Below are 23,086 nucleotides of genomic sequence, written 5' to 3'. Positions count from 1 at the left end.
GCATTTTAAACATACATAACATCAAATATGACTTAGATTGGCCATTCCAATGGCTAATCATTTACAAACCATTTTCTTTCCAAACCATAGCCATATCATAAGATCATTTACACAAAGTGAGTATTTTGCCATACATGCCACATTCAAAACACACAAGCCATTTTACCAATTTAGACCTTCGGATAGTGTGAACGAGTCTTCGACCTATCCCAATTCTTAAGCCGGATTGTTAAAACTACAATGAACGAAAAGGAGGGAGTAAGCATAAATGCTTAGTAAGTTCATATGCAAATAACAAGTAACATAACCATACAATTATACCAAACAACCTTAGCATGGTATCACCAAAACATATATCACATTTTTAAACATCATTCATCATCTTACCACCTTATCGTTGTTGTATCTATTTTCAACCCAAGGGTTAAGTACATACCTGTCCAAAGTGTCCATTTCACAACACTTACCAAAACGTCACTTGCATCTTAAGTATTCTTCAATTTCACTAGAAATTTTACCCGTTGAACACATCGGAATATAATTCGGATACATGGATAATTTGCACATAAGTGCCACATTTGTAGCCAAGCTACCCTGTAACCCGCCCATAAGTGAACTCGGACTCAACTCAACGAGCTCAGGCGTTAGCATCCATAAGTGAACTCGGACTCAACTCAACGAGTTCGGATGCCTAGTTACATCTCACGAACTTGGACTCAACTCAACGAGTTCGGACATTCCACATCCATAAGTGAACTCGGACTCAACTCAACGAGTTCGAATGCTCAACCATCCTAATGACATGTCACTTGTATCCTAATCTGTTCCTAAGGTTCAAACGGGATTTTCCTCGAACACATCTCCTTGCCATCTTCCGTAAAATACCGAAACCAATACTCGGTAGCACTTTATATTTAACAAATAATACACTTAATTTGTATTTTATTCGAAAATAACCACAAAACATATATTTCATGATAAAAATCAGCATATCATATATTTAACATCAATAACTTAAAAATAACAATTATGCTACCTTATTTACACATGAACTTACCTCGGTACAAAATTTTTAACAATCGAGCCTATTCCTCGTAAACTTTGTTTTTCTCTCGATCACGACTTGAATCTCGTTTCTCTTGATCTATAATACCAAATTAACCTTATTTAATACATACATTGATTAAAACAGTCCTTAATACGAACTTTGGCAAAATTACCATTTTGCCCTTAAACTTTTGCATAATTACACTTTTGCCCCTAGGCTCGGGAATTAAACTTCATCCCTTATTATTATGTTTTATAACATGCTGATCATTTTTCCCTTCTATGGCAACATCAAATTCTCACTCTAACATGTATTTATGACTACTAAATATTTTTTACCGATTAAGCCTTTTTACTCGTTTTTACTCAAAACCGAGTAGCACAAGTTGTCTAACAAAATTTAAAACCTCATATTCTGTCATAAAACAACAAAATACACAAATTTCACCTATGGGTATCTTTCCAAATATGAACCATAGGTTGAATTATTGTTAACATAAGCTAAATCGAGCTACCGGGATTTCAAAAACATAAAAATCATTAACAACGGGGCTTGAAATCACTTACCATGAAGTTTGAAAGTTGAAAAAACCCCAGCTATGGAGGAGAGCAAAAATCGGCAGAACAATATGGAGAAGATGATCATTTTGGGTTATTTTTCCTATTTTTATTTCATTTAATATCCAAATGACCAAAATGCCCTTACTACTAAACTTTCCAAAAATTCCTTCCATGTCCTAATTTTGTCCATGAACTTAAAATTGGTCAAATTACCATTTAAGACCTCCTAATTAATATTTCAAAGCAATTTCATACTAAAAACTTCTAGAATGCAAGTTTTGCAACTTATTCGATTTAGTCCCTAACTTTAAATTAAACTCGTTATGCCAAAAATTTCTTCACAAAATTTTCACACAATTATGCAATCATATCATAAACCTCAAAATAATTATAAAATAATTATTTCTATCTCGGATTTGTGGTCACGAAACCACTATTCCAATTAGGCCTTAATTCGGGATATTACAGGTTTTTTGAAGTAACAAGTATGGGGAATTCTGTGCCAGATTGGAAATATCTACCAGAACTCTGTCTTCTTATAGTTCTTGAGAAAATAGATGAACCCATCAGTCGGGTTCAATTTGGTGTTGTTAGCAAAAATTGGCATTCACTGTTCAATATTTTTCTCGACATCAAGAGGCGATCATCCCCAAATCTAGTTCCAATGCTGATGGTTCCATCCAAAAAGAGCGCCACAAAGCGAAAAGTATGCAGCCTACAAGCCAAATCAAAAGTCTCTAAGATTGAATTTCCCAAGCCTTATACACGGAGATACTTTGGTTCTTGTTATGGTTGGATAGCCACCGTGGATAAGAGCTTCAATATAACTCTTTCAAATCCTTTTAAAAATCTTAGCATTCATCTTCCTCAGTTTGATAGCATGGCATATGATAGTGGGCCTTACACATATAAAATTCGAAAGGTTGTGTTATCAGACGATCCCTTGTTGCATCCGAATAATTTTATAGTTGTTGTAATTTATAGTGTGTATGGCAGGGTAGCCTTCTACAGACCTTGCCAAGAAAATTTGATATACATGGATGTCGATGAAGATCAATCTCTTATCAGTGATATTCTTTTCCATAAAGGTTTAGTTTATGCTATAGGGAAATACAACAATCTTGTATCATTCGATGTTAATGGTGTAGAAGATGATGAAAGTTCAAAGCCACCAAAATTGAACACACTCGTGCCAAAAGTTTTAAAGCTTGAGAATTATTCACATAGAGTATATATTTTTAAGTCATCTATGGGAAATTTATACTCCATCCATAAACATTTTGATTTTGAAGAGGTTGGAGAAAGAATACAAAATATCTTACAGCATGCAATATTTAACCAATACTGTACATATAAGAAAGTTTTAACACAGGTGAGTTATGAATATAACAGGGGGAAAATGTATATATATATGTATGTATAAAAGAATATATTAAGAGTAATAAACTTCATAATATGAAATCAAATAATATACAAAATAATGTTAACACAAAAGAAGTAACGATTATAGGTATAAAATGAAAGATTTAATAAGTAAAGTATATACATATAAATAATAATATAAGAAAGTATTTAAAATGACCAAAGTGTAATTTAAAATGGGACTTTTAAAAGCAATAAATTGTATATGTGTAATTAGACTTATATATGTGTATATATATATATAAAGAGGAAATATATACGGAAAATAATATGAAATCAAATATATAAAACAATTAATAAAAATTCTGTGTATTTGTACAAAGTAACAATATATAGAAACATTTAAATTGAAGATCATACTAATTTTTAAAACAAAGAAATATATAAAAGGGAATTTTAAAATAAAATAGCTATATGGTAAAACAATTTAAAAAAATATATATATATACAAATGAAGGGATAAAAAATAAAAAACGGTAACCAATAAAGAAAATATAAAATGAAATAAATAAAAAACTCAATTGAAATAAAAAATAACCAAAAGGATAATTTATAAATGAATAAAGTTATTAAAACAACTTCGAGGATTAAACTGTGATGCACACAAACAAACAGGGTCCAAAAATGAAATTATTTTAAGCCCCTAAACGCAGCACTCTGATGCGGATTAAAATGAAATGGTGCACGAAATTCAGGGCCAAAATTGAGTTTTGAAAAAACTGAAATAGGGATAATTAAATGGTGTGTAAAAAAGGGAGGACTACTTGCAAAATTTACCCATTGTAGGCAAACATGAGCAGATCCTTCACCCTTTATCCACACTCACCGCTTCACTTTTATTTATGAAAGTGAAAAAAAGAAACTTGAGCCATTCCAATCCCCAAAGATCAAAATAGAAGGGGAAAAAAAACCTAATGCTCTCAATCTTCCCCAATTCGGCCAACCCCAAAACAACCACTTCTTAGCTCTTTCGGTCTAAAAAAAATCAAAAGAAAACACTTCCCCGACCCCGCTTGGCTTCAACTTCGACGGTAGAGACGAGGCTCCAACGACGCGCTCGCAGCCGGTCAAGGTAAGTTTTTCCTTATCTTTGCCCTTTTACACGCGATAGGAAGAAAAATGAAAAGGAACAATCGAAAGAAATCCAAAATTCACCTATTAAACCTTGATTCTTGACGGATGTGTACTCGTATACTGTTTGTGTTCAAAATCTTGCTGCTTTTTTCATTCCAAAATCGTACCCCCCCCAAAAAAAAACATGTTACAATCACATGGCTTTATAACCTATCTTTACAACTGTTTTAAACTTCAATCGCATGTGAGGGTGGACGTGCGCGCGACGTGGGCGTGGTCGACGTGGGTACGGATGCGAGACGTGCGGCGTGCACGAGGGGTAACCTTGCTGGACGTCGGCCAAAACATTAGGGTTTTGCCCTTTTTGTTTCTGATTTAGAGTTAGACATTTGGGTTATCGGGCTTGGGATTGATTTAGGTTTTGGGTCTGTTGATGATGGGCTTTGTATTCTGACGGGTCCGGGCAGAAATTGGGCCGTACACTTTACTCACTAAAAATTGAAGTTAAACATTATAATTCAGTGAAATAACATCACGAAAATAAAAAAATTTACATAAATTAAGGAATATTTTAATAAGGAATAGCAAATAACTATTATAGAAACCTAATTAAAATAACCTTACAATTGATTTGAACTTCTAAAAGTGAAAAATTGTTAACATCCTAGTTTAAGTGAAAAAAAAAAAACACTTGAAGTTTATATAAGTGCACTCTCTAAATACCCATATAAGTGCTGAAAATACGTACTTTCATCACCCTCTTATTTTATATCCTAACTTGAATTATTTGCAGGGATCAAGTTGCTATTGGTTTTCTGAAGGAACAAGTATGGGGAATTCTGTGCCTGATTGGGAATATTTACCAGAACTCTGTCTTCTTACTGTTTTTGAGAAAATAGATGAAACCATCAGTCGGGTTCAATTTGGTGCTGTTAGCAAATATTGGCATTCGCTGTTCAATACTTTTCTCGACATCAAGAGGCGATCATCCACAAATCTAATTTCAAATCTAATTTCAATGCTGATGATTCCATCCAAAAAGAGTGTAGCCACAGTGGATGAGAGCTTCAATATAACTCTTTCAAATCCTTTTAAAAATCTTAGCATTCATCTTCCTCAGTTTGATAGCATGGCATATGATAGTGGGCCCTACACATATAAAATTCAAAAGGTTGTGTTATCAGACGGTCCTTTGTTGCATCCGAATAATTTTGTAGTTGTTGTAATTTATAGTGTGTATGGCAGGGTAGCCTTCTACAGACCTTGCCAAGAAAATTGGATATACATGGATGTCGATGAAGATCAATCTCTTATCAGTGATATTCTTTTCCATAAAGGTTTGGTTTATGCTATAGGGGAATACAACAATCTTGTATCATTTGATGTTAATGGTGTAGGAGATGATGAAAGTTCAAAGCCACCAAAATTGAACACACTCGTGCCAAAAATTTTAAAGCTTGAGAATTATTTACATAGAGTATATATTGTTAAGTCATCTATGGGAAATTTATACTCCATCCATAAACATTTTGATTTTGAAAAGGTTGGTGAAAGAATGGCTCATTGGACAAAAAAATTCACAGTTTTCAAGTTGATTTTAGATTATGAAAACGGTAAATTCTTAGAAAAGAAAGAGGTAGAGAGTATAGATGGAGATATAGTTTTTGTGAGTGATAATAATACTTTAGCAGTTTCAGCTTTGGATTTTCCCAGAGGCCAGCCTAATTCTATATATTTCACGGATAATTTTATTGATTGGGATGCATATGAGGTATTGGGTCCTCGAGATATTGGTATTTTTCATTTGAAAGACGGAAGCTTGGAAAAATATTATCAATTCAAATCCTCGCACAAAGATCTTTCTCCATACATTTGGATCTCGCCCTCAAAAGAGTATAATTAGAGTTTAGAATGGATGTTTTACTTTATTATTATCATCGTCTTTAGAGAAAACAAAATGTCTATGTTATGTTTTGACATTCTTAAATTTTACTCAATACAATTGTCTTATTTATTTGCTAATATTAATTTTACTCAATTATTATTATATTTTATTAAATTTATTTTATTTTTAGAAATATTTAACAGCTACTAAAACTTCAAGATTGTGCATCCAGTCAACCACCATGGCCTGTAGGGCTTCAGGAAACGAAATCTATATTCCCAACACCAAGAGCATCCCTAACACATTTCCTGTTCAGAAATGTCTCCATGTTTGAGAAGTCATAGCAAAGACTCCCCTCACATTTCTTTCTAATATCATAGTACTGCAACAAGAAAACATTGGAGCATTTCGAATTTTATTCAAAGAATCATAAGATATCAGGCCACAGATGACTCCTCTTAATAGCTTCTTTTTTTTTTCTTTGAAGTGTCATGTCTGACCTCTATGGCCTTTTAAATACACAAAAAAACTTCTAAAAGAATAGAATATAACTATGTCAAACAAATACCCATATCAGACACTCACAGTTGGGTCTGACTAATGTAAGTAATAATTGGTTTAACAATAGGAAAAAATTCTAGGCATCCTTTGCTCATATTGCTCATAAAATATTTTAAGAAACAATGTCAATGATATTAAGACCAATTTCAGGCCCTACTCTATCATTCATAAACTATTTTCATTTTATTTTCTAATCAGGCAAATTACATTATTTGCACAAAAACTTTTCTCCAGATATTTTAGAAGAAGATAGTTTCATAATGCTAGGAAAAGAAACACATTCTACTTCGCAGGATATGACAGCAGAAACAAAAACAAATAGAACCAATTAAGCAAATAATTCATCAAATGTGTTTCTAAGCATTAAAAGATAACTGAACCCATGTAGTAAGCAAATAATTCATGTCTCTTACATTTATACCACCAGCACGTGCTATGATGCTAGCGAATATGGTATTGCAGACAAAATAGGAAGCCATGCAAGAGATTGTACCATCAGTGCCTGGAAAAATGGTTTTCCAAAAAGAAAGAAAAAGTATCAAGGAGATAAGCAACACTGATTCAATCTGTGATATAACTTTTTTTAAAGAAAATCTTATAATATAAAATGCAGAATGGGGGGTAGAAATCAATTCTTTGAAGTTTGGAAATTCGAGGTAAATATGTAGAGAATGATCATACAAAAGAGAGGAAGCCATTTCAGATGCAAAATTACCACAAAGCTTTATTGCAAATTCACAAACTGGAACCAGCTTGTTGATTAAACTATAGTCCGTCTTCTTAATTAACCCCATGTCTAAAGCATAATCGGGGTAAGCTTTATACTGGATTGCAGGGTCAGTCAGGCCATTTCCAATAGCAAATCCCTGTTAAACACATTGTAGTTGAAGTAAGCAAACAAATGAATTGATTCAGACAAGATAAAACTTTGGGAAATTAGTAAATAAAATCTAGAAGCTTGACGTCATATAATTAGTAACACACCTTCAGGTTTATATGAATTCCATCTTCAGCTTTGTTTCCTCGGTGGACTCGGGCAGCAAAAGCTGGAATATAGTGCCCAGCATACGATTCTCCAGTTATATAAAAGTCATTCCTGGCCAACTCAGGACAGACTATTAGCTTCTCCAAGTAAAAACTTTCTATTTCCATCAACAGTCTTGAAAGGGCAACCAGAGAGCTCACAAGACATAATAGCATTCCCAAAACAACATAATTGTACTACATTTAGTGGAAAAAGTTCAAAACAGGTCAGCAATTTGGAAGATTAATCAATTATCTCTTGCTGGTACAGTTGTTATTATCCAAGTTGCTATTGCTTCTATCCCGAACTATACCCAGGTAACCCACTAGATATATTAGGGAAGTAGAGGAAAAAATCATCATATTAACTGGAACTTTGTTTTGCTTAAATTGGCAGGGTATTGGGTCTCAAAAACAAAAGATATGAACCTTCTTGCTAAAATGGGTTTGGAGCTTCATGATGATACTACGACACTCCGGAAAGATGTTATATGTACAAAATATCTTCACAAAATTTCTTTTTCCAAGTTTAAAGCAAACAATGTTTTATGCTCTATACTTGAAGAAGCATCCTTGATGGGAAGCATGTTCTTGTGACTGGAGTAAGGTGGAGTTTGGGTATTGGCTGATGGTTATTATACTAGCTTTTGGAAGGATAAATGGTGGGATAGTGATGTATCATCCCTTGATTTGAATAAAACTTGGGAAAAGGTCATGGTTAATGAATTTAGTGATGAAAAAAGGGTTGGAATAAGGAGAAACTACTTCAGAAGTTGCTAAGCTTCCAGTGAAACGTTCTATTGATAGAAAAAATTAGGGATTCGCTAAGGAAGTATCTTTAGAGAGCCTATCAACACATTCCCTTGTTATAAAAGTTATATAGAAGCTAGAAGTAAACCCAAAATTCAGACCTTTTCGTGGAGTGTGATTAATAACAAAATTCTCTGTAATTCTAACAGAAAGAGTAAGAACCTCAATGAGTGGTGTTACATATCTCCTCCTCGCCAAGTCAGCCACCCAGTCAAGGCTTAGCTCGCTCGTGTTCAACACCTCGCATGAGTATCACCCCTTGGACCTGGAGTATATAACTAATACAAGCATGCCTAATTTTTCATAATTTATATCATGTCTGAATATATATATATATATATAAACATACTTATCAAAATGAAGATTCTTGGTAAGGGTAACACAGCATTTCCAAGCCCCCGACTCATTCCTGTGACATACTTGCACTAACCTGTCCAACAACAACCAGCAAACCCTTGTCACCAAAGCCAACAAGCCTAACCATTCACCAGCCCACCCTCCACATTTTAATACCTTCACACCTCCTTTTAACCCTTCTCTTTTTTTGTTATCCGCTTTATTTGTTTACTCATCTCTTGCCATCTATCTTACCAAGACTTTTCATGAAGTATCCATCTTCATACATTCTTGTACATGGTATAGAATATAATCCTCCAAGGACCCTCTAAATACATAAAAAAAAATACACCCATGTGGGACATATTTTTGTGTTTGACACTCTAAATACGAACCAAACTATCTCCTTCTAACCCCCTTCTTAGCACAATGTATTCCTCACTTGATGCCCCGTCCCCTTTTCCAATCTTCATATTGCTATCTCCCCTCCAGACTCTTCTCACCAACTCTGTTTAACTTTATAAAACCAAGTGAACCCCCCCTGAAAAGATCAGCGTAAACCCCGTTACAGTAAACCAACCACCAAAAAAGAGGCCATTTTGAATCTCAACGGTGGATAAAAAGACAGTCCCAGCACCAAGTCTAGAATAATTGCTTAATGTCTTTTATAAATGAGAATGGAATCAATAATTCAAGATTTTCAGTAACATGTTCCCCTACTATCCTCTATCAACAGCTAATTGGGATACTGACCTTGTGAAGGGTTTAAATATTAGTCACACCACAATGTTGTGACCATTGTTTTGGGGCTTCTGACTTTTTCCGCTGCAGATGTTCACCTCAGTCCACAACTTAAATCCTTGGGTCGTCTATCTCACTATTCCCATTGTGTATAACAAACTGTTTGATAGGAGAGAAAAACAGGGGATAGGACGAAAAGAAGTTCTAATCTGATGTTAGAAGTGCATGCTAACATATCCTATAACTCAACCATTAAATTCAAACATTTACCTTCCAATTCTTTCTTGCCTACCAAACAGAGGCTAAAACTAGCACCCCAAAATTATGTCAGACAAAATTCGCTTATTTATGCATCGTAAACAAACAGAATATTCATCATGCATACTAGAAAACAGAGTTATGAATTGAAGCATACCTTCAGTTCTGATGCTGGAATTCTTGGACAACTTTAACTAAGGAGCAAGTAGAGAAAACAAATGATAAGAAAACTATCTCTCAAGAGATCCCCAAAAATTAATTTAGATCATAAGTAAATTAGGGTTTAAATTCATCTTCAGCTAGCAAAAGTTAATTAATTATATCAGTTCTATGCGTTATTATTTAAAACCAAATCGATATAAACGTTTGTTCATTGCATCCAAAAACCAAATCGATATAAACGTCCAAACAAATTACATGAAATCAATACTATAGAATTTCATGAAAGTCGGTTCGGTGCATCCAAAACAAAGTATTAGAGAAACAGATTGGAAACAGAATCAGGCGCTGGAGCTGGAGCTGCTGCTGGGCCTGCAGCCATCCTTGGAGGAATCATGTCCGTTGGATGGATGATGGTGATGATGATGATCATGTCCGTCGTCATCACTGTCGTCTTCGTCGAAGGGCTTTTCTTTATGGTAAATACAACATATATTGGAACTCTTCTTGTTCATGAATTCGTTGTCCACGGTGCCTTCTTTCCACGTAACTTTCTTCTTCCTACGGCGGAGTTCGAGGACGAGAGCTTCTTGAGGCTGCGACGACGAGGAGGACACGCCGGAGGTGTTCTCGATCGTCATGGTGGTTGTCATGGTGGACATCGCTGATGACGATCTGTTCGTGGTGCCTATCGCCGTCGGTCGAACCATCGCCAGAGATTATCGCCGTTCGATTTTTTTTTATTTTCTTTTTGTTGATGAAATAATAGGCTTTCAGCTCCCCCAATAAGCTGTTCAGTTTCATATTCTTTTGAACAAGGAAATCTCGATTTTAAACTTGAATTATTCTAATTTCAAAAGGGATCATACTTTTAAATACTTTTAAAATTTTAGCATTAAGGATAGAAAGTTATTCAATTTGGTATCAACTTTTGGGCGTTACGAGGGTGTTAATTCTTCGTAGGCAACCGACTTCCGAACCCGTGTTTTTGATTTCGTAGACCAAAACAAAAGATTTCAAACAAAAATGGTTTGAAAGTGGTTCAATCACACTTAAACTGATTGGTGGCGACTTCCGTTTTCAATTTTTTAAAAGTCGAGACCCCTGTTTTCTAAACCTCGTTTTAAAATGATTTCGACATTCAACTTCAAATTAAAAAATTTGAAAAGATAAAATGAGTTTAAAATATATAACGGTAGTGCTCATATTACAAACATTTTTTTATACCTAAAATTAAAATTTAAGAAAGTTGGAGGAGCAAACATGGAATTTACCCTATAAAACCCGAAAAATCGGTTTACCGACTCTAAAAAAAATAAAGTGGAGAGCACACGTGTGATTGATGTTCATGAAAAAAACGAAGTCCTCACAACGCAATTAAATGAAACTGAACAGCTTATTGGGGGAGCTGAAAGCCTATTATTTCATCAACAAAAAGAAAATTAAAAAAAATCGAACGGCGATAATCTCTGGCGATGGTTCGACCGACGGCGATAGGCACCGCGAACAGATCGTCATCAGCGATGTCATCCATGACAACCACCGTGACGATCGAGAACACCTCGGGCGCGTCCTCCTCGTCGTCGCAGCCGCAAGAAGCCCTCGTCCTCGAACTCCGCCCTAGGAAGAAGAAAGTTACGTGGAAAGAAGGCACCGTGGACAACGAATTCATGAACAAGAAGAGTTCCAAGATCTGTTGTATTTACCATAAAGAAAAGCCCTTCGACGAAGACGACAGTGATGACGACGGACATGACCATCATCATCACCATCATCCATCCAACGGACATGATTCCTCCAAGGATGGCTGCAGGCCCAGCAGCAGCTCCAGCTCCAGCTCCAGCGCCTGATTCTGTTTCCAATCTGTTTCTCTAAAACTTTGTTTTGGATGCACCGAACCGACTTTCATGAAATTCTATAGTATTGATTTCATGTAATTTTGTTTGGACGTTTATATCGATTTGGTTTTTGGATGAACGTTTATATCGATTTGGTTTTAAATAATAACGCATAGAACTGATATAATTAATTAACTTTTGATAGCTGAAGATGAATTTAAACCCTAATTTACTTATGATCTAAATTAATTTTTGGGGATGTCTTGAGAGATTGTTTTCTTATCATTTGTTTTCTCTACTTGCTTCTTAGTTAAAGTTATCCAAGAATTCCAGCATCAGAACTGAAGGTATGCTTCAATTCATAACTCTGTTTTTCTGGTATGCATGATGAATATTCTGTTTGTTTATGATCAATAAATAAGCGAATTTTGTCTGACATAATTTTGGGGTGCTAGTTTTAGCCTCTGTTTGGTAGGCAAGAAAGAATTGGAAGGTAAATTTTTGAATTTAATGGTTGAGTTATAGGATATGTTCGCATGCACTTCTAACATTAGATTAGAACTTTTCGTCCTATCCCCTGTTTTTCTCTCCTATCAAACAGTTTGTTATACACAATGGGAATAGTGAGATAGACGACCCAAGGATTTAAGTTGTGGTCTGAGGTGAACATCTGCGGCCGAAAAAGTCAGAAGCCCCAAAACAATGGTCACAACATTGTGGTGTGACTAATATTTAAACCCTTCACAAGGCCAGTATCCCAATTAGCTGTTGGTAGAGGATAGTAGGGGAACAAGTTACTGAAAATCTTGAATTATTGATTCCATTCTCATTTATAAAAGACATTAAGCAATGATTCAAGACTTGGTGCTGGGACTGTCTTTTTATCCACCGTTGAGATTCAAAATGGCCTCTTTTTTGGTGGTTGGTTTACTGTAACGGGGTTTACGCTGATCTATTCGGGGGGTTTACGCTGAGTTTTATAAAGTTAAACAGAGTTGGTGAGAAGAGTCTGGAGGGGAGGGAGCAATATGGAGATTGGAAAAGGGGATGGGGCATCAAGTGAGGAATACGTTGTGCTAAGAAGGGGGTTAGAAGGAGATAGTTTGGTTCGTATTTAGAGTGTCAAACACAAAAATATGTCCCACATGGGTGTATTTTTTTTATGTATTTAGAGGGTCCTTGGAGGATTATATTCTATACCATGTACAAAAATGTATGAAGATGGATACTTCATGAAAAGTCTTGGTAAGATAGAAGGCAAGAGAGGAGTAAACAAATAAAGCGGATAACAAAAAAAGAGAAGGGTTAAAAGGAGGTGTGAAGGTATTAAAATGTGGAGGGTGGGTTGGTGAATGGTTAGGCTTGTTGGCTTTGGTGACAAGGGTTTGCTGGTTGTTGTAGGACAGGTTAGTGCAAGTATGTCACAGGAATGAGTCTGGGGCTTGGAAATGCTGTGTTACCCTTACCAAGAATCTTCATTTTGATAAGTATGTTTATATATATATATATTCAGACATGATATAAATTATGAAAAATTAGGCATGCTTGTATTAGTTATATACTCCAGGTCCAAGGGGTGATACTCATGCGAGGTGTTGAACACGAGCGAGCTAAGCCTTGACTGGGTGGCTGACTTGGCGAGGAGGAGATATGTAACACCACTCATTGAGTTTCTTGCTCTTTCTGTTAGAATTACAGAGAATTTTGTTATTAATCACACTCCACGAAAAGGTCTGAAGTTTGGGTTTACTTCTAGCTTCTATATAACTTTTATAACAAGGGAATGTGTTGATAGGCTCTCTAAAGATACTTAGCGAATCCCTAATTTTTTCTATCAATAGAACGTTTCACTGGACCATGACCTTATCCCAATTTTTATTCAAATCAAGGGATGATACATCACTATCCCACCATTTATCCTTCCAAAAGCTAGTATAATAACCATTACCCAATACCCAAACTCCACCTTACTCCAGTCACAAGAACATGCTTCCCATCAAGGATGCTTCTTCAAGTATAGAGCATAAAACATTGTTTGCTTTAAACGTGGAAAAAGAAATTTTGTGAAGATATTTTGTACATATAACATCTTTCCACAGTCTCGTAGTATCATCATGAAGCTCCAAACCCATTTTAGCAAGAAGGTTCGTATCTTTTGTTTTTGAGACCCAATTCCCTGCCAATTTAAGCAAAAGAAAGTTCCAGTTAATATGATGATTTTTTCCTCCACTTCCCTAATATACCTAGTGGGTTGCCTGGGTATAGTTCGGGATAGAAGCAATAGCAACTTGGATAAGAACAACTGTACCAGCAAGAGATAATTGATTAATCTTCCAAATTGCTGACCTGTTTTGAACTTTTTCCACTAAATGTAGTACAATTATGTTGTTTTGGGAATGCTATTATGTCTTGTGAGCTCTATGGTTGCCCTTTCAAGACTGTTGTTGGAAATAGAAAGTTTTTACTTGGAGAAGCTAATAGTCTGTCCTGAGCATTTGTTGAATTGTTTCAATGTTTCTTTGACAATCTCAACTGTGAGAAGAGAACCAACAGAGCTCTTCCTCTTTCAGAATTTGAGATACTCTTTTCTTTTTCAAGCTTGTACAAGAACGAATTGCATTGAGATTCCAACAATTTTAGATTGTAGTAAGAATTTTCATTTTTTGCCTAAAAATTTTGCTACTCATCTAATGTATTCCATTTGGAAAAGGGCTGTAAATCTTAAAAGGTTTCAAGTGTGGCTATAGAGGACTCAGCCCCAAAGTGCCCAAAGATAGGTGATACACCTTTGTTTCAGCATAAATAAGCTTCCATTTCAGCATAAAGAGGCAATTTCATTGAACACTAAAAGAGCCATTGGTCTGTTGATTTTGTAGGAGCTGGACTCCCATATATGTTGGTAATTGCACTCTCTACTAACCAAACATTGTGATTGTTCTCTTTCTTTCCATTGTCATATCTTCATGAAAGAGAATGATAAAATGAGGAGTAATTAATCTTCTTGTACAACAACTCCCTCCTTTTCTTGCCTATCACTCATACCCTCACATCAAATTTCTTCATCTGAAATATTAATAAAATGGTGAAGGTGTGCAACAGAATTCTTTAACATCTTTTACAATCCTAGATAATCTTAGACATGTGTGAGTTTTCTATCTGAATCTAAAGGTGAGGAAGCCAGAAATCAATTTCCAAAGTCTATATGTGTAGAGGGTCAATTGATAGGATTCTACTTAATTTGAAAAAATATACTGTAAAGTTCCTAAAATCATCAGAATTAAGGTTGGCATGTCCTTGGTAAGTAATCCTTTTTCTACACCAGTACTTTATAACTTGCTCCATAGGTCAATCAATTGGACCTACTATGATTACTTAATAAAATATAATTAATCTATATAAATTAAATTATTTACACAATCTCCATTTTAATGGCATTAAAATAATAATAACTTTATCATATTAAAATTCTTGTTTCACTTTATGTTCATTTCGAAATTACTAGATAATATGATCTTTTAATTTAGTTCTACACTGGATTAATTTGTTAATTTGAAATAAATTCTTACTCAATTAAACGATTATTTGAAGCAACTAAATCAACCATAAATTAACTCAATCAATCTGAAAAAGTACCTATTACTTCAATGAGTAAAATCAATTATTTTTTCTTTGTTCAAATGTTAACTATTCCATGCATGTCCATATTAAATCCAATCCATTGAACTGTTGCATAAAGCTAGTGTAGGGATTGATTGAATGGACATATATAATGTGAGCTATAAAAATCTATTAATCTTGAAGTCATACTACTAAAGACCCAAGATTAAACTCCCAATTATATCATTACAAAAAATTAAATAAAAATCAAATATTCCCGATTTCTTGGTTGTGATTGATAAAGAGACAATTGATGCACAGGCTTGTTTTCTAAGGCATTTATTGATGATTTGAACATTTCAGATGGGTTTGGTCGGTCAATTTTGAGCTATATGTAAAATGTAATTCGTTCTATAAGGTTTATTGTTATTTTTAGATTAATTGATAATATGTGCTTGTGTAACACCCTACACTTGACCTGAAAGCCAATTAAATGTAAAACGTTACATTGGCTACCAAAGTAGCCTCAAACAAAATCAAATGATCAAAGTCACTTATAAAAATGTTTAAACCACTTTTACAAATATGCCACGTGTTAATATTGATGATTAAACAAAAACTCAATAAAAACATGCTTCGAAATGTCATCGATATGTGTGCCCAAAATTCAAACAGTCTGGTTCCAAGGGCCTATAATACTGATACCATCAGACGATGTATCAATACATGCAAACATGTACCGATATAAGTTTAAGTTTATGGGTGCTACTAGCTTTGAAAGTATCGATACTTTGAAGTCATGTATCAATACCTCATAAGAAGTATTGATACTTGGGTATAGGGTTCCTATACTCATCCTAGAAACCAAAAATTCCACAAAAATTGACGGTTTAAGCCATTCAAATATACTCAAAATAACTCCAAATAGAGTCAAACATCTACCAAAACTATTTATACATATTTGACATACCAAATTAAGTCCAAAACAGCAAATTTCATGCATGTCAACACATTATATCAAAATTAAGCTACTAAGTAAAATCCATGTGTAACAAAAAACCACTCAACATAAAATTTGATTCCAAAGTTCAATTCTAGACATAAACTAAACACCAACATACCACATGTGCATTAACAAACTTAGACCTACATAAAATTCAAACATATAATCATCCTCAAAACATATCCACTTAAGGGTCCTATACATTCTCTAAAAAAACATTAAAACACATTACAAATCTAAGGGCACGTTTGGTTCGCTGTATTAGATTAGAGGTGTATTGGATTAGAGGTGTAATGGAATAGATGTGTAATAGCAAATCAACTGTTTAGTTGAATGTAATGGAATAGAGGCGTAATAGTAAAACTGTGTTTGGTTGAATGTAATAGAGGTGTAATAGCATAATGGAGAAAACTAAAATGACCAGAATACCCTTAGCATAAATTTGTTTTGGTAAATGATTATTGTTATTGTTATTTAAATTTTAATAAGATTATTTATTATCAAAAATAAATAATTTAATCATATTTAAACATAATTATTATTTAATATATTTTAATTAAGATATATAATTTAATAAAATTCTTAATAATTAGCAGAAATTTGTTTTGGTAAATTATTTTATTTAAATTTTAATAAGATTATTAATATCAATAATAAATAATTTACTCATATTTAAACATAATTATTATTAAATATATTTTAATTAAAATATATAATTTAATAAAATTCTTAATAATTAATATTCTTATATGAATTTACTCAAATCATAATATATGATACTGTAAAATATAAATTAAAATAATAATTATTAAATATATTTTAATTAAAATATATAATTTAATAAAATTCTAATAATCAATATTCTTATATGAATTTACTAAAATCATAATATATGATACTATAAAATATAATTTGAAATAATTAATATTAAATATATTTTAATTAAAATATATGATTTAATAAAATTTAAAATAATTATCTAGATTCAAATTTAAGAATTATTTACATGAACAAAAATATAATATTTGTTTCTAAGTTAATTATTTTAATAAAATAATTAAATATTTATATAACGGTGTTCTCATCTTTTGGTATTTTTATATGCAATTTTAAAGATTGAATCCAAACTTAAAAGAATATTTATTTGTAAGCATTTCACCGGTTTACTTCAACTCAATTATTGATTAATTTTTAATAAACATAAATTCAATAACCATTACTATTATCTTCTGAATATTGTACTGAATTTTAGACAATTTTTTATTTTGAGAAAGGAGTTCATCATAAATGCATCACCCCTTGTCTAGTTCTCTAACCAAAGCAGGATAAACAGAATGGAACAAAAGAACATCAAGTAAAAAATAGCTGTATCTATCGAACACTGCATTTCAGGGCTTAAATTAAGCATATGTCCCAGTCCATGATCACACAATTTTGAGACAAGATTGGAAGTTCATTGTAGTTTAGATAATTGATTTATACATGGAATTAATTTCAAGTGTTGTTTACCTCTGATCCTATAGGCTGATATACCACAGACTTGCTATTTCCAAAGTTGAAAACTACCCTCACAGCCGTTAATGTATTAACAAAAAATAATAAGACATGATGTAACTATCTAAGATGTGGGTTCGCTACCGCTCGGCTCATCCAACATCTCAACCACAGGAGCATACTGCACAAGTTAAAAGCAGGAATGGTGAGGGATGATGTTGTTTATATACATATATAGAGAGAGAGAGAGATTGAAGTTCATGGAGATGAAAAAATCAGAGAGAGACCTCATCATTCTCTTCAAAGTAGATTCCATCAACTGCACTTTTCTGCTGGAACTCCCATCAAAGTAGATTCCGTTACAGATTTTCATTTTCCATCCCCATTTCCCATCCCTCTCCCTTTTCCTTACCATCCCTCCTCCTACTCTTATGATTTCCCTTCCCCCTTCACATCGTTGCTTTACTAACCCTCTTCCCCTACTCTGATTCTTTCCCTCTCCCCTACCATCCTTCCCCCTACTCCGGTTCTCTAATAAAGCATCGTTTATCAATCTGGATCCTCTTCTCTGCTACACAAAGGGAGACAGTCCCTGCAACAACACAACTAACAAAAATTGCACCACCCAACACACTATTAAGACCCACTTCACATGTATTTGTCCCCAAAAATGCAGCTATATTGGCAAACACATCTGGTGCCCCATTTCTCAGTGGAAGGAGTGAAACCCCAACAATAGTTGGAGGCAACCTAAGCAGATGTGAAAGCTTCTCCAATGAACAACAAAAGTAATTCACTATCGTGTTGCCTAACAGATAAAACAAAGCAGCAAGCTAAACACCCAAAACTACATACCCTACTATCCTAAATCCTTCGCAACCATGAATACCAATGGAAAACTAACCTGTAATGAGCAAATCGGGGACGACTGCGATGTAGAAGTGTTGGAACAAAGAACCTGTAACCAATAAAGGGAAATCGATGTTACAAAAATAATCAGTTTATAAAATTGATCATATACTTTACCAAAGCAGCCTCTCTTTTAGTAACCATTCCTTTAGATTATTAAATATACCAACTTGGCAGCTTTGAATATATATGATTCAAAATGAATATTACAGCAAACATTATGAAAACAAGATAAAAACAAAGGAAATGGGTGATTCCGCAAAATATATTCAACTAAACAACAAATAAACTGTTAAAGAGTAATCATTGTAATATCAAAAGAATCTCGAAAACACAACACATGCTAAGGATGTTAAACACATGAAGGACCAGAAACAAGATAAATCAGATAGAAAGAACTAGGAAAAAAAAACAAGAGCTTGTATTAATGGAGGTTTTTTCTTTTGTCTGATATGTATGCAGCTAGTAGTATTTTTAGAGGTTATATATATACAGTCAAAAACACTAGCTGATCTCCATGAATACCAATGCAGCTAGTAGTATTTTTAGAGGTTATATATATACGGCATTGAAAACGTGTTGAGAATTGATCTAAACACAAATCAAATCCTTCACATATGGGCAGGGTTTAACCATAATAAAGCCTCCCGAACAGCCGAGACTTGTGCTAAATGTGGTGGCATAGTCAGCTTAAATGTTTTAACAAGTAGTTACTAAAAATTAAAAAATACAAGTAGAATTGGTTGGCATAGTCAGCTGTCTAGTGCTCCTCTTTTTTTATTTGAATTGTTACAAATATTTACTGGTATTCTTTGAGTAAAAGGTTATATTCCATTTATGTCTGTGGTTTCAACTTTTACCTCGTGGCACCATGTGGTTCTTTTTTTTTTCCTTTGGGTTACAATTATCATCCTGTATTTAAATTCTATAAACTCAGGGAGTTATGCCACTAAATTTATCAGCTAAATTATAAAAATACCCTCAACTCAGAAGTCATCTATTCACACTAAGGTTCTTTTCATAATTTTATTAGATAAAATTGGCATGCTAATCCTCTATGTAACTGAAACTTAACTACAAGGTTTTAATTGGAAAAGAAAAAATCATAAGGTGCTATGTGGGAATGGTTGAAATAGGAGTTGTATAGAATTTACCCCATATATTTTCAGCCTATGGTGTTCATACAGCCTATCTGAGTCTAGAGTAATTCAGGAGTGTCTCAATATATGTATATCAGGTGAGATTGTAATGTAAGTAATAATGAGCATTTTGTGAATACAAATAAATTATACAAGTAAATTGCTAACCTAAGTAAAACTTACTGTGTCAATGGTTGTATACATTTCTATTGGTCTGGTCTTTGTCTAAAACTGTCATTCAAATCTTACAGGCTAAAAGCATATTAACAACCATGGTCCAGATTGTTTTCTTGAATTTTCTTCCAACCTAATTTGTATAATGCTTTAGTATGTTATTATTTGAGAATGTTTTGCTAGTATTGATATGTGTTTGCTTGCATTCTTAATTTCTGGTTTTAACAGTTGTGATATTAAAATAGTGCAACTCCTATCTGAATTTCGGCCCCTTTCTATGAATTTCATATTTTGTATGTTGAATAAGCAGTTTAATCGAATATCAGCTAACATTTTGTAGGCATATTTTGTTGGGAGGGCTTTGACTCAAAAGCTGAAGGAGCTTATACCTAGACAAATGTTTAAAGTACCAATTCAAGTAAGATGCGCACACTTGAAATATTATTGAATGTTTTAACAAGTAAGGCAGAATTGCTCTTTATGAAGAAAAAGAAGCAGAAAGTACAAATCCTTGTTTAAAGAAGAAAACTAGGAATTGTGCAACTTTTTTCAATCATCTGCATTATTTGATCACACTGTGCAAGCAAAGCATATGTTTCAATCTAAAAAAGCTTTGCAAAGTAAAAAAGAATCCATGCAGATCAGCAAGCAGTGATCTTATCGGCTTTACTGCTTTGCTTTACAAGTGTGAACTACATTCACACCATCAATATGCATCACTTAGCATAAATTTATTTCCCCTCGCTTCCACCCGATCCTTGGGATCGATTAGTATAACAAGCAAAACGTTCTGGAACTAGCACCAAAAAATGAAACAAGCAAAACGAAGAAATAGAACTAGCAGAAAGAAAAAGAGTTAACTCGATATTCAAGCGAGTATTTAGCACCAAAAACAAAAACGAAGAAATAGAACTAGAAGAAACAAGCAAAGGGAAAATTCTGGGAAAAAACCCAACTCATTCAAAAAATGGCTGAAACTATTATTACGAAAAGATTCATGTAAAATGCTTCAAGAAATTAAAAAGTTTATTCATACCTCAAAAACCAAACGCCGAGACTGAGAGAAGAAACGATGAGGACAGAATCATCAACGAAAGCAGTGGGAAATGGGAGGAGAAATTATGAGGACAGAAGAGGAGAGGGTCGGGTAGGGAGGGAGGGTAAAACAGAGAGTTGGGGAGGGAAGCCGGACGTAATACCTATTACTCGATTTGGGAAGGGATTAGAAAAGCAGGGAATTTGGGGATTAGGTGGGGATTGTATTACGCGCGTAATACCTATTACAGCGAACCAAATGCCGGATTAGGGGCGTAATGTAATAGCCGCGTAATTGGTCAGTAATGGATTACCTAATACACTGAACCAAACATGTCCTCACATTTGGTTCGCTGTATTGGATTAGAGGCGTATTGGATTAGAGGTGTATTGGGATTAGAGGTGTATTGGATTAGAGGTGTAATAGCTAATCCACTGTTTGGTTGAATGTAATGGAATAGAGGCGTAATAGTAATCTTGTGTTTGGTTGAATGGAGTAGAGGTGTAATAGCATAATGGAAAAAACTAAAATGACTAGAATACCCTTAGCATAAATTTGTTTTGGTAAATGATTATTGTTATTGTTATTTAAATTATAATAAGATTATTATTATCAATAATAAATAATTTAATCATATTTAAACATAATTATTATTAAATATATTTTAATTAAAATATATAATTTAATAAAATTCTTAATAATTAATATTCTTATATTAATTTACTGAAACCATAATATATGATACTGTAAAATATAAATTAACATAATTATTATTAAATATATTTTAATTAAAATATATAATTTAATAAAATTCTTAATAATTAATATTCTTATATTAATTTACTGAAATCATAATATATGATACTGTAAAATATAAATTAACATAATTATTATTAAATATATTTTAATTAAAATATATAATTTAATGAAATTCTTAATAATTAATATTCTTATATTAATTTACTGAAATCATAATATATGATACTGTAAAATATAAATTAACATAATTATTATTAAATATATTTTAATTAAACTATATAATTTAATAAAATTCTTAATAATTAATATTCTTATATTAATTTACTCAAATTATAATATATGATACTGTAAAATATAAATTAACATAATTATTATTAAATATATTTTAATTAAACTATATAATTTAATAAAATTCTTAATTCTTAATATTCTTATATTAATTTACTCAAATCATAATATATGATACTGTAAAATATAAATTAACATAATTATTATTAAATATATTTTAATTAAACTATATAATTTAATAAAATTCTTAATAATTAATATTCTTATATTAATTTACTCAAATCATAATATATGATACTGTAAAATATAAATTAACATAATTATTATTAAATATATTTTAATTAAACTATATAATTTAATAAAATTCTTAATAATTAATATTCTTATATTAATTTACTCAAATCATAATATATGATACTGTAAAATATAAATTAACATAATTATTATTAAATATATAACTTGAAAATTATATTCTGCATAAACATAATTAACTTATACTAAGAAAAAGTTAGATGAAAATGAAATTGTACATCATAATCAATATGTTCAAAAGTTTTACAACATCAAAAAGTTTGAACATTGATATTTAATGGTGAGAAAGAAATCTTCTGACCCATTCCAATCGGGCAACAGAAGGTAAACTGAAGAAAACGATCATTTGAGTTGGATGATCGGGAATTTTACTCAAAGCATCATACCGCTGATCGTCGGTTAAACCTTCAATTGACCATAAGGCTGAATATAAATTTGAAGCTTTCTCTTCCATCTTTTCTTCAGACTTCTGCTGAACTACCACCTCGGAGGCAATACTCATACTGATTCTATCGCCAACGGCCTGGATTTTTTCCCCCAACAAGGTGGCAGCCTCCTCAAATGAAGCATACACATTATCACGAGCATCATATTTCTTTTTTCTCTTGTTTGAAGATGAGGAACCCCCTTGATCTCTATCTCCTCGCGGATCCATACCGG

General features: G+C 32.9%; 4 protein-coding genes and 1 long non-coding RNA gene across 6 annotated transcripts; 2 read left to right on the top strand and 3 right to left on the bottom strand.

Annotated features, from left to right (window-relative positions):
• Positions 1 to 3,702: 3,702 nt before the first annotated feature.
• LOC107904283 (uncharacterized) lies at positions 3,703 to 6,126 on the top strand. Its single transcript, XM_016830605.2, has 2 exons — positions 3,703 to 4,102; positions 4,898 to 6,126. Exon 2 carries the CDS (start codon positions 4,934 to 4,936, stop codon positions 6,005 to 6,007), a length of 1,074 nt encoding a protein of 357 aa, XP_016686094.1. The 5' UTR covers positions 3,703 to 4,102; positions 4,898 to 4,933; the 3' UTR covers positions 6,008 to 6,126.
• On the bottom strand, positions 6,004 to 8,969 carry LOC107904286 (serine carboxypeptidase-like 49). Its single transcript, XM_016830607.2, has 4 exons — positions 7,535 to 8,969; positions 7,266 to 7,416; positions 6,964 to 7,052; positions 6,004 to 6,371 (listed from the first exon to the last, which is right to left on the bottom strand). Exons 1-4 carry the CDS (start codon positions 7,748 to 7,750, stop codon positions 6,246 to 6,248), a joined length of 582 nt encoding a protein of 193 aa, XP_016686096.1. The 5' UTR covers positions 7,751 to 8,969; the 3' UTR covers positions 6,004 to 6,245.
• A 1,104-nt stretch (positions 8,970 to 10,073) lies between these two features.
• Positions 10,074 to 10,587, bottom strand: LOC107904288 (protein phosphatase 1 regulatory subunit INH3). Its single transcript, XM_016830610.2, has one exon. The coding sequence runs from the start codon at positions 10,585 to 10,587 to the stop codon at positions 10,219 to 10,221; it is 369 nt and encodes a 122-aa protein (XP_016686099.1). The 3' UTR covers positions 10,074 to 10,218.
• Positions 10,588 to 11,217: 630 nt separating this feature from the next.
• On the top strand, positions 11,218 to 11,910 carry LOC107904287 (protein phosphatase 1 regulatory subunit INH3). Its single transcript, XM_016830608.2, has one exon. It carries the CDS (start codon positions 11,353 to 11,355, stop codon positions 11,725 to 11,727), a length of 375 nt encoding a protein of 124 aa, XP_016686097.1. The 5' UTR covers positions 11,218 to 11,352; the 3' UTR covers positions 11,728 to 11,910.
• A 5,760-nt stretch (positions 11,911 to 17,670) lies between these two features.
• On the bottom strand, positions 17,671 to 21,404 carry LOC121229719 (uncharacterized). Of its 2 annotated transcripts, XR_005927640.1 has the most exons (4): positions 21,068 to 21,404; positions 18,714 to 18,767; positions 18,097 to 18,415; positions 17,671 to 17,990 (listed from the first exon to the last, which is right to left on the bottom strand). It is a non-coding gene; the product is annotated as an uncharacterized lncRNA (long non-coding RNA). The 2 variants fall into 2 exon arrangements; XR_005927639.1 differs by having other exon boundaries at positions 18,097 to 18,767; positions 21,068 to 21,320.
• Between the last annotated feature and the right edge of the window lie 1,682 nt (positions 21,405 to 23,086).

Source organism: Gossypium hirsutum, chromosome A05 (genome assembly GCF_007990345.1).
Source record: "Gossypium hirsutum isolate 1008001.06 chromosome A05, Gossypium_hirsutum_v2.1, whole genome shotgun sequence".
Taxonomy (NCBI): Eukaryota; Viridiplantae; Streptophyta; class Magnoliopsida; order Malvales; family Malvaceae; genus Gossypium; species Gossypium hirsutum.
The sequence above is the reverse complement of the archived record's forward strand: the minus strand, read 5'-3'. Positions and strand labels throughout refer to the sequence as shown.

What these genes read in the sequence shown, in the direction of transcription:
- LOC107904283 (XM_016830605.2), top strand. Translation starts at nt 4,934, where the DNA reads ATGGGGAATTCTGTGCCTGATTGGGAATATTTACCAGAACTCTGTCTT.
- LOC107904286 (XM_016830607.2), bottom strand. Translation starts at nt 7,750, where the DNA reads ATGCTATTATGTCTTGTGAGCTCTCTGGTTGCCCTTTCAAGACTGTTG. An exon ending in ATTTGCAATAAAGCTTTGTG is followed by an intron (nt 7,053 to 7,265) that starts GTAATTTTGCAT and finishes CCATTTTTCCAG; the next exon opens with GCACTGATGGTACAATCTCT. An exon ending in CACGTGCTGGTGGTATAAAT is followed by an intron (nt 6,372 to 6,963) that starts GTAAGAGACATG and finishes TTCTTGTTGCAG; the next exon opens with TACTATGATATTAGAAAGAA.
- LOC107904288 (XM_016830610.2), bottom strand. Translation starts at nt 10,587, where the DNA reads ATGGTTCGACCGACGGCGATAGGCACCACGAACAGATCGTCATCAGCG.
- LOC107904287 (XM_016830608.2), top strand. Translation starts at nt 11,353, where the DNA reads ATGGTTCGACCGACGGCGATAGGCACCGCGAACAGATCGTCATCAGCG.